This window comes from Silene latifolia, chromosome 1, assembly GCF_048544455.1.
Source record: "Silene latifolia isolate original U9 population chromosome 1, ASM4854445v1, whole genome shotgun sequence".
Taxonomy (NCBI): Eukaryota; Viridiplantae; Streptophyta; class Magnoliopsida; order Caryophyllales; family Caryophyllaceae; genus Silene; species Silene latifolia.
In genome coordinates, this window is record NC_133526.1 from 185,194,831 (window position 1) to 185,207,943 (window position 13,113).

General features: G+C 35.5%; 1 protein-coding gene across 2 annotated transcripts; it reads left to right on the forward strand.

Moving 5' to 3' along the window:
* The first annotated feature begins 5,705 nt into the window (after nt 1-5,705).
* Nucleotides 5,706-12,569, forward strand: LOC141613305 (putative pentatricopeptide repeat-containing protein At1g77010, mitochondrial). Of its 2 annotated transcripts, none has more exons than XM_074432040.1 (5): nt 5,706-7,989; nt 9,326-9,388; nt 11,477-11,661; nt 11,906-12,030; nt 12,186-12,569. In XM_074432040.1, exon 1 carries the CDS (start codon nt 5,941-5,943, stop codon nt 7,966-7,968), a length of 2,028 nt encoding a protein of 675 aa, XP_074288141.1. In that variant the 5' UTR covers nt 5,706-5,940; the 3' UTR covers nt 7,969-7,989; nt 9,326-9,388; nt 11,477-11,661; nt 11,906-12,030; nt 12,186-12,569. The 2 variants fall into 2 exon arrangements, with proteins under 2 accessions (XP_074288141.1, XP_074288145.1); XM_074432044.1 differs by having other exon boundaries at nt 5,744-7,989; nt 9,332-9,388.
* Nucleotides 12,570-13,113: the final 544 nt, after the last annotated feature.

Here is a 13,113-nt window from a genome sequence, read left to right on the forward strand (position 1 = left end):
GAAATTAGGTTTTGATTAATTTTTTGATTCATCGATTACCTTTAGAAATTGATGAATTATGCTTGTGAAGTTATGGTTTCGTGAATTACATTGGGGAAATTGAGAAATTAGGGTTGCAAAAATTCAGAAATTACCTAAAATCATTGAAAATTGATAGTCTTTATAATCGTCAAATCAAGTTTGACGATTATAAAGACTATCATGCAAATGTCATATTCCGTACCAAGTTTGTCGATGGAGTTTCCACTGTTCAAAGAACTATGGCTGCCAAACAGAAGTGATTTTCCATCTCATATCCCTCCCCAGGTAAAATCTTAAGTTCTTCGCCATTTGTACTTTATCACCAAGAATCAAATGAGAAAGTCCACATATTATTTGAGAATTTCCATGTATCCAGTAACTAAAGCTGTAGTGACTTTCGATTTCACTTTGTGTTAAACTTAAGAAGGTTAATTACTCCATTTAAAACTTAAAGGTTTAATCTCACAATTAGATAAAGTAAAAGGGTTTTACTTGCCACTTTCGCGCTTTTTTTCGTATCATGTTTGTCAACCCGTCATCTGGAACCAGGGCTTTATTGTTAATGTATTCTCTTATCCACCCGAGATTATTAATGATATTGAAGTCGTGCAATTATTGTAAGACCGTGTCATGCAAAAAATGTTGACAACAGTCGTTCTCTTATCTATAAGTGAGGTACTTACTACTAACAACCTAATGGGAACAACAAATCGATCTGAATTATTGACTTTGCTTTTTCTTTTTTTTTGTCAGCGTGCAGGAATATGTTTGGTGTCTTAACTGCCCTTTTCCTTCAGTGGCTACAGTATATTTCCTTCATAGCAATCTGCGGAGCAAACTACGTGTTCTCCTCTATGGGTAATGGGTATGTGCTATATGATATGATTACTTTTATATTTCTTTTTACTTGTTTTGCTATGGCCAACATGCATGTGATCAGCTTCTTTTTTCATTCTTTGAACTTGAATAAAACCAAATTTCTATCAGCATGTGAAAACTTAATGCGCTTATTTCATCCAGTGTCTAATTTACCGAGTTTAAATCAGCGCTGTCTCGTTGAAAAGCTTCTATACATTTGACCTCTCCTTGTCTGTTATTCAGTTTGTAGACCGCACACATCCTTCAACCATAAAAGAATTGATGATGAACTGAACTTGGAACATCATAGTCATATTCCCTCACTTCAAAAGTTCAAATCCTAGTGCTCCAAATAATCAAAATCTCCCTCACAAAAAAGTTAGACCTCTCCTTGTCTGTTATTCAGTTTGTTAGGTGCATGTAATTTCTGTTTGTGTGCATTAAAATTGTTGTTATGCGCATCAAAATTTGGGTTTTATCTATGTAATAATTTTCTGATATGGTTTTATTGTTAGTTATTTAATTTTTGACGTTTCTTGTTGCAACAATGACATTGTTAGTTCAATGGTATCACATAGTTCTTCAAATGTCGTTTGATTTTTTCAAAAGTAAAGTCGTCCGTAAGCTCTTAGCCGCTAGGCAGTGTCTAAGGAAAACCCTGGAGAAGTCGAAGTCTCTGGCTGTTGAAATAGATGAAACCGGGTCAAGATTGCAGAAGATAAATGAGAACATACCATTGGCATCAGCTGAATTGAAATCAACTTACAGTAGGAAGGCTACTGCTTCAGCAGTTGGGCAGCATGCGGATCAGGCTACTCCGTATTTTTAAATTGATGCGGAGTACCACTATTGTATCTAGTTGGTGATAAGATCAACTTTTGATTATTGTCCCTAAACCCAGTTGTATAACCCCAACCACAGTATTAAAAAAAAAAAAAAAAAAAAAAAAGTCCTATTTTACTATGAAGTTACCAGGCTGCAAAACAGGATGCACATTTTACTTATTTCGAGAGCCAATTAGCTCAAACGGGAGAGCATTGTGCAGTGCACAAGATGTGGGTTCAATTCCCACATTGGCTAGCAAATACCGGTGTTTCTTTTACATTCTTTTACATTGTAATTGCCAAGGACTGGTAGTTTCTATGCATAAGCCTAAAATGCCTTGAAAAGGCCGATAAATATATTAAATCTCCTTCACAGACATTTTCCTTGTTTCATGCACATAGAACCTTATTTCATGCACATATAATCAAAATTAATGTCCTTACCCAACAGTAATTAGTAATATAATATAACCAACTGGTGCAACTGAAGAACTTTTTAATGCACATAGAACCTTATTTCATGCATATAGAACCTTATTTCATACACTTATAATCTTATTTCATACCCATTAAAATTAATGTCCCTAACCAATTGTAATTAGTATCATAATAAGAACTTTTTCATGCACATAGAACCTTATTTCATGCACATAGAACCTTATTTCATGCACATATAATGAAAATTAATGTCCGTTACCAACAATAATTAGTAACATAATATAACCAACTAGTGCAACTGAAGAACTTTTTAATGCACATAAAACCTTATTTCATGCATATAGAACCTTATTTCATGCACTTATAATCTTATTTCACGGCCATGTAAAATTAATTTCCTTAACCAACAGTAATTAGTATCATAATAAGAACTTTTTCATGCACATAGAACCTTATTTCATGCACATATAAAACTTATTTCATGCATGTACACCTGACAGCTATCCTAAAATCACGGGATTTTTTATTTATTAGGTTATATGGGATTCGAACCCATACCTTTGTGCAAAATAAGCACATCGCTCTACCATTGAGCTAATAACCTTTACAAAAAACAAGCACAATACAAAAAATCAACGCCATATATATGAATGTCTTTGTTTTTGATAAGGCCTCATTGAGCCTTGAAAGTTGCACAGGTTAATGAATTCAAAAGTTTGTCAAGCTACAGTCAGTTCTTACCCAACGTAAACTCGGGTGACCTCGGGGATATTTAGAACTTTGCTAAGTGACCACATCAAAGCTCCATAGATTCTCATCAACTGAATCAACCAGAAAGAACAATAAGCTGTTCCATTTGCTAAGCAACTGAAAAAAAAAAAAAAAAAAAAAAAAAAAAAGCAATAAGCCAGAAATTGCTGCAATTTATTAGATTTGCCTGCTGAGTATCAACCTGATCTGCCTTGTTCAAAACAACCCGTATCTTGTCATCGTGACCACGTAAATATGATATTACCCGCTTAAATTCATCACTGACGTCAAGCTTATGAGGATCAAACAGGAGCAGGATAAGGTCACATTTGGCAGCAAACCAGGACGTTACCCGGTGAAGTCGTAACTCCCTCTGTGTTATTTGTTTCTCTCCGACAAAGACACCAGGAGTATCCACCAATGTAATATGCTCCAGAAGCTTTAAAAAGCAGAAGAAATAGAGAATTTATTGCGTTCTCAATTAAGAGAAAATGAAGAATATTAGTTTGAGCTCTCAACCTCCAGAAAAAAACTCACAGGGTGTGGCATCTGAGAACACTCAAATTTGGACAGAAAGGCCGTCCCAAATGATGTAAGACCACCGAATGGCATGTCTGCTTGAACCGCAATTGTATTTCCTGGAATACTTCTTTCATCAGGACTTAGAAGTCAGATAGCATCAATCTAATTCTGAGTTACCATTCCATAACATCTAGCATCAATCTCTTCACAAAAATCTTCTTGATCAGCTCAGCTGAAGTAGCTCATGCTGCTGTAACGAGATAACTTCCGCCAGCAATCACGGCTTTGAAGAGTGGTAAAGTCCTTGTCCGTTTCTGGAAGATTATTAAGTAACTAGAGTGAATACAAAAGAATAATATATTGAAACCTTATTGAGTCTCAAAAAGATTTCAACTGTATGCATAGAAAAAGGCATATGCAAACATTTTCAATTATACGAAGTAGCATATTGGCCATCCACTATAAGCATTTCATTATCTGCAATTATCATAATTCTTCACAACTGTGATAATCGAAGAGTATACTAATTAAACTAATTAATTTTCGCCTGGTCTTCTAAGATATTTCCAGCAAAGCTAAGAATATTAATATCACCTATCACTGCAGTTTAAAACTCGAAAGCTCGAAAACACAAATATCATTTTCCGCTGCCATTACTTATCTTAATTTCAATTTAAATTTCAACCTAAAAATGCTTAAACTAACTTGTTCTTTTACCAAATTAACAATCAGTAACTAATTCAATCAACTCAGAAACCCTAATTATGAGCAAGATTTGATCCTAATTAACTTTCAACTACTATAAACATTAAAACAAATCAAAAGTGATAACATAATTAAAACAAGTAAAGAAAAGAAAAGGAATTTACAAGAATCATTAGGAGTGGAATCAGAATAACAGTTTGGGCGTTTAAGAGCACTTTTCAGAGGAACAATTGGGGGTGAATTGGAGTATCGGAAATGCTAGGTTAGCCTCATTGATCTTCACTGATTTCTTCTGCTTTTTTGTTTTTGTTGTTGTTGTTGTTGAAGAGGAGGAAGGTGGTGGTATGAAGGAGGAATAAGTCGCCATTAATGTCATCGCAAGCTCGAGAAGACTGTGATAATCGAAGAGAGAGGAAAAACGAGGAGTGAGAATGAGATTTTTTCAAAATGACGGAATATGAAAGGTCTGGGGGTTGAAAATTTGGGAACTTAGTTGATTTAATCGCAGTCCTACATTTGGTTTTAGATGTAACGATTGTGAATGGTTCTCACAGTTCTCATTATGTTATGGGTTCTCATAGGATCCCAAATCTATATGTTAATACTACTACCTATTTGTAGAGAAAAAAAATAGAAACTATAGTGTAATTAGTTTTTTTGAAAAATAATAATTACATATTAAATTTTGGTAAAAATAAAAAATAGGTTAAAACTAATTAGTTGGGTAAATGTGTATATAATAAATAATACATTGCACATCTACTTTTTGAGAATTATAAAATTGAAAAAGTAACAAAAGAGATGATATGGACAATGTTTCGCGCAGTGTTTCAATCCTTGAGTAACCGCGCAGTGTTTCAATCCTCATCCCAAATTTGACTTCACCTGACACTTTTTTGTACGGCATGGACAAACGCAGAGAGTGAAAAGCGTTGTTGGAGATGCTCTTAGAACCAAAACCCATGACTTTAAATATGTAAATTACACATTCCCACCTAACCGAGTCATAGACCTTATGAAAATCCAATTTAAGCAAGACTCCAATTTTTTTCTCTCTCTTAAGCTAGTGCACCACTCCACGATAACATCTACATTACGAGTTTTAGTTTGAATATAAAGGTGACCGAAAATAGTTGTGGAAGGTAAGTTAGAGGTGCGGACGAAGGGAGAAGGAAGCTTTACTAAATTTGAGTTCCAATTCTTCCTTTCAAAGTCAAGTCCCTATTATTTTGGACTTAATTTCAGTCTATATCAAATCAGTTCATATCAGTTCAATTAAAAAGATACACAACCTCTACCAATTTCTAAACAAACAAACGCGATTGTTCCCTTATATTCTCGTCTATTATCTTTCGAAAAATTGGTAAATACGTTAAACGATTTAGTAATTTAATGTATGTAGAGAGTAGAATAGCTTTGCAGCTAAAGATTAAAACATTGAGAAAATAATGTGAGTGAGATGATCTTAATCAAACCATTATCAAAGTTGAACTTGCTATACAAGAAAAATATTATTTTAACACAAATATTTTGACGAGACGGTCTCTCATTACTTCACTAGAGGTTATCGGGTGACCAATTTTCCTATACGCCTTTAATTTCTTCAGCAAGCTTATGACAGTCGCAAAGCTTTTGAAGTCTCACAAAGTCCCAAGTAATTTAAATCGTGTGTGAGGCGTCACAAGCTTATAACCGTAACAAGTAAGGATTTGTCTAAACTCTTAACCCTTCATTATTACCTTTAATAGAGGGAACCATTTGTGTAAATTTTTAGGTTTATTTGTATACGGAGTACATCCGTGGGATATTAAATTATTTATGCATGGAATATAACTTGCGTTATTGTACTCAACTATTAAAATCCTGCAATTCCATCAATCAAACTAAACAAATCCATCTTTTACTCCTTAAAAATGGTGTCTTCAATTCCGTTATTGCACTTGGAAACCGCCTTTTACAGCTATACAGTAAAGCAGGTGAAATGAGTAGTGCAGCTAAACTGTTTGATGAAATGCCTGAAAGAAACTACTTCTCCTGGAATACTTTGATTGAGGGGTACATGAAGTCAGGAAATAGAGAAAAGTCATTGGAGTATTTTAATTCTATGCCATGTAAGAATGATTTCTCTTGGAATGTTGTGCTTTCGGGTTGCGTAAAAGCGGGTGATTTGAGTTTCGGTAGAATGTTGTTTAATGAAATGCCTAGTAAGAATGGGATGGATTGGAATTTGATGATTCATGGGTATGCGCGAAATGGGTTTCCTCGACAAGCATTGCGGTTGTTTAAAGATATGACTTTTGAGCTTGGTGAAGCGGGTTGGAGAGACCATTTTGTTTTGGCAACAGTTACTGGTGCTTGTGCTGATTTGATGGCTTATGAGTACGGCAGGCAAATTCACGCGAGAATTGTTATTGATGGTGTAGAGTTTGATTCGGTGTTGGGTAGTTCGCTTGTGAATTTGTATAGCAAGTGTGGATTTTTGGATAACGCGAAGCATGTTGTCGGATCAATGAAGGAAGTAGATGATTTTTCACTCTCTTCATTGATTACTGGATATGCGAATGTGGGTAGAATGAAAGACGCGCAGGTGATTTTTGACAGTATAGCTAAACCATGTGTTGTGGTTTGGAATTCGTTGATTACTGGGTATGTGACTAACAATGAGGGGAATGAAGCTTTGATTTTGTTTAACATGATGAGGAATAATGGTTTCAAGCCGGAGTTTTCTATTTTAAACAGTGCTTTAAATGCTTGTGCTACCACTAGGGCTCTTCAGCATGGAAAACAACTGCATAATCTTACTCTCAAATCTGGAATTTCGCAAGACATAGTTGTCGCATGTTCTGTTATTAGTATGTATACCAAGTGCAAAGTTCCAGATGACGCTTGCAAGTTTTTCCGGGAGGTTAAGCACCGTGATACTCCTTTGCTGAATTCTATGATCTGCACATACAGCAATTGTGGAAGAGTGAATGAGGCCAAGGAAATATTTGACAATATGCAACATAAAACCTTGATTTCATGGAACTCAATGCTAGCAGGTTTCGCTCAAAATGGTTCTCCTGAATCAACTTTACATATTTTCCGGGAAATGAATAAGCGTGAAATTAGAATGGACAAGTTTACTCTTGCAAGTGCAATCAGCGCTTGTGCCAGCATTACTTCACGTGAGTTTGGGGAACAGATTTTTGCAAGAGCAACAGTCCTAGGCTTGGAGGGTGACTTGATTGTGTCAACATCCCTCATTGATCTATATTGCAAGTGTGGTACTGTTAACTTGGGTCGAAATTTATTTAACAACATGATCAAACCGGATGTAGCTTCTTGGAATTCTATGTTAACTGGGTATGCCAATAATGGTCAAGCAATGGAGGTTTTCAGTTTATTTGCCGACATGAGACATTCTGGAGTTAAGCCCGATGATGTCACATTCACTGTAATTCTATCTGCTTGTCGTTATTGTGGACTGATTGAGGAGGCCAGGAAGTTGTTTCATCTAATGCAATCCGATTATCACATAAAACCAGCATATGAACACTATACTTGCATGGTTGATCTCTTGGCGCGAGCTGGTTGCCTTGATGAAGCAGTGCATCTAATTAGGCAAACGTCGTTTCAGGATGACGTAGTTATATGGTCTTCTGTGCTGCGAGGATGTGTGGCCCATGGAAATAAAATTTTGGGCAAGGAGGTTGCAGAGATGATCATTCAACTTGATCCTGAAAATTCAGGAGCTTATATTCAATTGTCAGGAATGTTTGCTACTTCAGGTGACTGGGACGGATCAACTCAAGTCAGAGATACTATGAGAGCTAAACATCTAGAGAAAAATGCCGGTATTAGTTGGTGATACTCCAGGATAAAATGATCTGTAAGTTCCATTATTGACAGACAATTCTTTTGTTTCAACTCTAAAAGATCCAAGGCAGATGTTAGCTAGATTAGATTGTAAAGTTACTGAGTGGTAATACTCATTGGTTAGAAACCTGTCACGGCTGTCATTATGAAATCCACCCTTGTTGCTCCCTTTGATAAGTATAAGCGACTATAAGGTAAGTTTATGGAATAATGCACTATCAAGTGTCAGGAACACCAGTTCTCTTTGATCATATTCATAGTTTCACAAACAAAACACCCGTGCAAAAATCAATTTTTTTTTTGATTTTGTGCTCACTCTTTGGTTCCGGATAATGATGGAATAAAGCAAAATGGCTCACTAAAGTGACTGCGCTTCTTTCTGTTGTGAAGTACCAGTCAATCAAGGTAGTTTTCGACGCAATTTTCATCTTGAGTCATTCGAAAACAGTCTCTTTGTGTTGCTAATACAAGGTTAAGACTGCGTACATTCGAGCCCCCCCCCCCCAACCCGGAATTTGCGGGAGCCTTTGAGGCACTGAGGTAATGTTGTTGTTGTTGTGCTCACTCTCTGTACTTTAGTACAAATAAGCTGGCGACTGAATCTCTTTGTTGTTCTGTTTACATTGTTGTAGTATTTATGTTCAGTCTCTTGCAGAAGGTATTTATGTTAGACTTCCTGTTCTATACTACTCGCTTTTTGAGGAATTCTATTGTTAGATTATTTGTGGTTCCTTCCTTGTATCTTCATGTTGGCTTAGCTAAAACAGTGAAGGTCATTGAATGATCAGGTGAAAGTAAATTATGGCACTTTAAGGTAATTCATGTTGGCTTAGCTTAAAACACCACGCCTTAGGCACACTTCAGCATAGTCTCACAGACACTCTAGTCAAAACGTCTGGGGATGCCATGGATTCGCGTACTTCATAGGTGCAACTAACAAAGCCGCTAGTCGCTACTATGCAATTTTCCTTTAGTTCCTTCATCATACTCTTCTCTTTGCACCATTAAAACTATTTTTATTTCGAAAATACCATTCTGTTTGCAAAAATAATGCGCCTAGAGTACACGAATGAGGTGCACACCTTCACCTCGTGGTATGAACATGATCAACACGGGCCCTCATCTCGCCGATGTGCCTTGCCTATCTAAAAACTAAGCATTTTGGAAACAACTTAGCTTCACAATTGTAATCTAGATTGATACCAATGCCTCGGCCCGAGTCCTCAACTACCTGATTATATTAACTTAGTAACTTCTCACTTGGTAATAACTTTACAGCTTTGCTATCAGGAAGTGATCTTATACTTATATTTCTTCTTGGAAAATATTGTCATTTGATTACTTTGTAGTTTCAGTGTTTCACTTTAAACTTGGAGCACTACAGGAGGAATTTTGAACAAGACTGAGCAAAGGTACATTTTTTCTAAATATTGAATCTTTATGGCTTTTATTATCTGGATTTTGACTTCCTTATGTTTAAGTTTTTCTTTAATGTTCCGGTAGTATTTTATCAGCAATATACTCCCTCCATCCCATCATTTGTTTACCTCTTTTATTTTTTATGACGGGTATTTTAATCAAAGGTAAACAAATGATTGGGAAGGAGTGAGTAAGCCTTTTGATAACATCTTATGCTAGGAATACAAGATCTTAGTGATTTTATATGGAAGTTTTTTTATGGTCATATGAGAGAAAATTGTGGCTGACATTCATTCTATTAGAAATTAGGCTTTGTTCATTTTAATTTACTAAGAGTGGAATGGCAACTAGGAATGCACAACAGATTAACTTTCTTTAAAAGTGTACATCACTTCATTTACTTTAATCTTCCAAATGTTTTTGGGATTAGTTTTTTCAATACTATTTTTGACCAGTTGGTTATTTCAAATCGCTACTCTCTTTCATTTTGTTATGTGTAAATGAGAGTTTAATAATTAAAAAAAAATACGAGTATTTCTTACTACTTCGATAACAGAGTAGATTGTTGATGTTATGTTATTAAAGATAAGGAGTTAGTCTAAACTTTTACATAATTTTTTTTATATTATTGACACAAAATATATAATAATCTATGATGTCCAACATATTGTTAATATACAAGTCAGTTTCTCGGGATATCAAATCTATCGACAACGATACAAAATGTCTTCATCTTAAGTATCTAACAACAATGGAGAGGAAAGAAAAAATGTAAAAGGAAAAGACAGAGCTACAGGAGAAAGGAATAGTATTCAAATGATTTTGGTTTATTGGCGGATATTCGGATAATTAATTGAAATATTTATGAAAAAACTTTTAAAATATAAAACCAGTGCTTGTCCCAGCATAAATAATTCTCTACTACTGTTAGCACTTAATTATTTTTGCAAGAGTCCCACAAGCAATAAACATCTTCTGAAATTGACAGTTTTTCTTGGATTGTTTTTTATTTGACGACTTTTTCCAGCAAAGTGACGTATAAGATATGTTAATTTTCTCTGGTTGATTGATTATTGGCGCTCTTTGTTATATATTAATTGGAGTAACGTGAATACGTGATGACCTTTAAGTGGACAAACATATACAAGGATGCATGGTTAGCTATGTTTGACATATATGATCATGATCGTATATTCGTATTCGTATATATGAGACTGTTATATGTATACAAGTTCATGTGTATTTTAGCTAATTATGTGTGGACATCAATGGTATATAGTTGTGTGGGATAAGACGAGTTAGCTCTCAATATCTAAAGCCTACCCGGAACCTTGAATGATCACCGTATTCTATCAATCCGTCATATAACCGTTTTAGCCAAATTTTTGCCCATTAGAAACATACACTTCTTGTTCTTATGCCTCATCTATTGTTTACTGATCCAATGTCTTCAAGACAATGACTTTGTTGTTGTACCCAAAAACTAGATTGATTAAAAAACTTAGATCAGATAAGAGCAACAAAATGACGCCTACAATACACCAATTTTCAATGAAATAATAGGAGGGATTAAACCAATCATATTTTTTGACGACTTTGTAGCATTACTAACTAATGAAACAACTCTTGTATGCAATGACAGCTACAAGATAAGTTAGGTGGGACCCTCTGACCCTACATAATGGACAGTGATTAGGCATTTTTCTAATAGCTTTGCAACGGATATCCGTCTTAAACATAAAACGGATCAATTAATAGATGAAACAAAATTAAAGATCTAGCAATGACGATAAACATGTCCCATCTATCTATTTAGGTTAGTCCTTTACCCGTTTTAAACTTAGGACAAATATGGTCATTTTAAACTTAAGACAGATATGACCGTCTTAAGGAAGACCAACTATTCTAATCATTTTCAATGTTGTTTAATGCTTCAATGATATAGGACAGATTTTTAGTTAATTAATTACTCTAGAGTGGTATCTAAGTCAGTTTTCAACTAAATGAGTTTTGTCAATCTACTGATATAAAAGACCTCACTTGGGGTAACATTCTCTTATTCCTTCCTGTTTTTGCTGCAGACTCATCTTGTTTTCATTCATCTTCATATATGGCTATTATACAAATCTCCTCTTCACCCTATACCATACTTCACCAATCTGTTTCCCTTCAGAAGTCTTTTTTCGGCGTAGCGATGTGTAGGAAAACCCGGCTTCCAGTCAGGAAAGCAGTTAAATTACAGATTAGATCGTCCATTAAAAACCTGGTATTGTCTCTGACTCTTACTGATTATCCTGTGTTTTTTTATGTTAGCATTTTTAACAAATATTATACCGTATACTGTCGGGCAGGGTACCGAATATGGTAAGGTACCTCGTCCTATTTGAGGCATCGTTGACCTCGACTGAGATTAAGTTGTGACTAGTCTGACCACCAACACAAAGATAAATATGAAAGCAGGCTTATAGAAAATTGTTTGATTGAGCAATCGTGATAATGTGATGCTGCAGGTTTTTGAAGATCATGCAACAGGTATAATTTGTTATAAAGATGAAAGCGGGGAGATCATATGTGAAGGTATGGATGAAGGTCCTCGTCTTCTTCAACCACATCCTCCAACGCCTGGTTCTTTGAGGTATCGTACTTTTCTTTTCTGGTTTAAACGAAATCACAAGAGCAATTCAGTTACCGCTCATTAAGAGTAAAGAAAGCTTTCATTTTTGTACCATCTGTGTCAGTTAAATTTTTGAGAGATTCTTCTGATAATTTGTGATGTGGATGAATATACAGCGATGCTGATATCCTTGACCGCCTTCAAAAGAGATGGCTTCAAATCATGGACGGACAAACTGCGAACGAGAGTGTTCTTGTACAGGAACATACATGCAACGGATTGAATCTGCTGCATTGACCTCAGGCAGGAGGCAACGACCGTTCCCTTTGTAAAAATTCGTCTCTTCGTTGAGACTTGTGTCATCTTTCAGTGACATAAAAATAGCACACTCCCTTGAATTTGAAGCTCTCTTATACAGTTTACGCTACCAGACAGATTCACTATGTAAACATAGGGAGGCTGTAAAATCTGTAGCATGTAAAGGAGTTGCCACTCAAAGTGATTTAATAAGATCATCACTTGAGATCATGTAATATATTGATCATCATTCTCACAAGAAATTTGTTGAGAACTTTTTTCCTTCACCTAAAGAGCTTATCGCAAGCCATGCTTTGATTATCATGCCGAATTACATAAGATCATCTAATTCAAGACTTGCTGATTTGAAAATTGGAAGACATTAATGAAACTTGCAGACTGATCATATTCTGCTGAATATATTGAACACTGAAAAAACACAAGTAAATTACAGAATAAAATTCACTACTAATAATAATCGGGTTTGTCCGTTGAGGAAATTTTTTGGACGAACAAGAAGAAAATTTACAGAGGGAATAAATTTCTACCACAACACACTACTCAAATTTACAAACTTCCGAAGTCCGCATACGATATGACTACCCTTCCTGAGCGTTCTCGTTTCAGCGTTTGGTACATGGCTTTCCTGAATCTTTCCTTAGACTGCAGTCGCAAAACACGGACTGTGTGACACATTCTTTGATCAAAGAATGCTGGAAGCCATACCCATGAAATCAATGATACAGATTACCGAGGATGAGTTCTTGCTTCTATTCATCTGCTCTGGCCAGTCACAAGTAATCCATC

Coding starts and splice junctions, on each gene's coding strand:
- LOC141613305 (XM_074432040.1), top strand. CDS start 5,941: ATGGAATATAACTTGCGTTATTGTACTCAACTATTAAAATCCTGCAAT.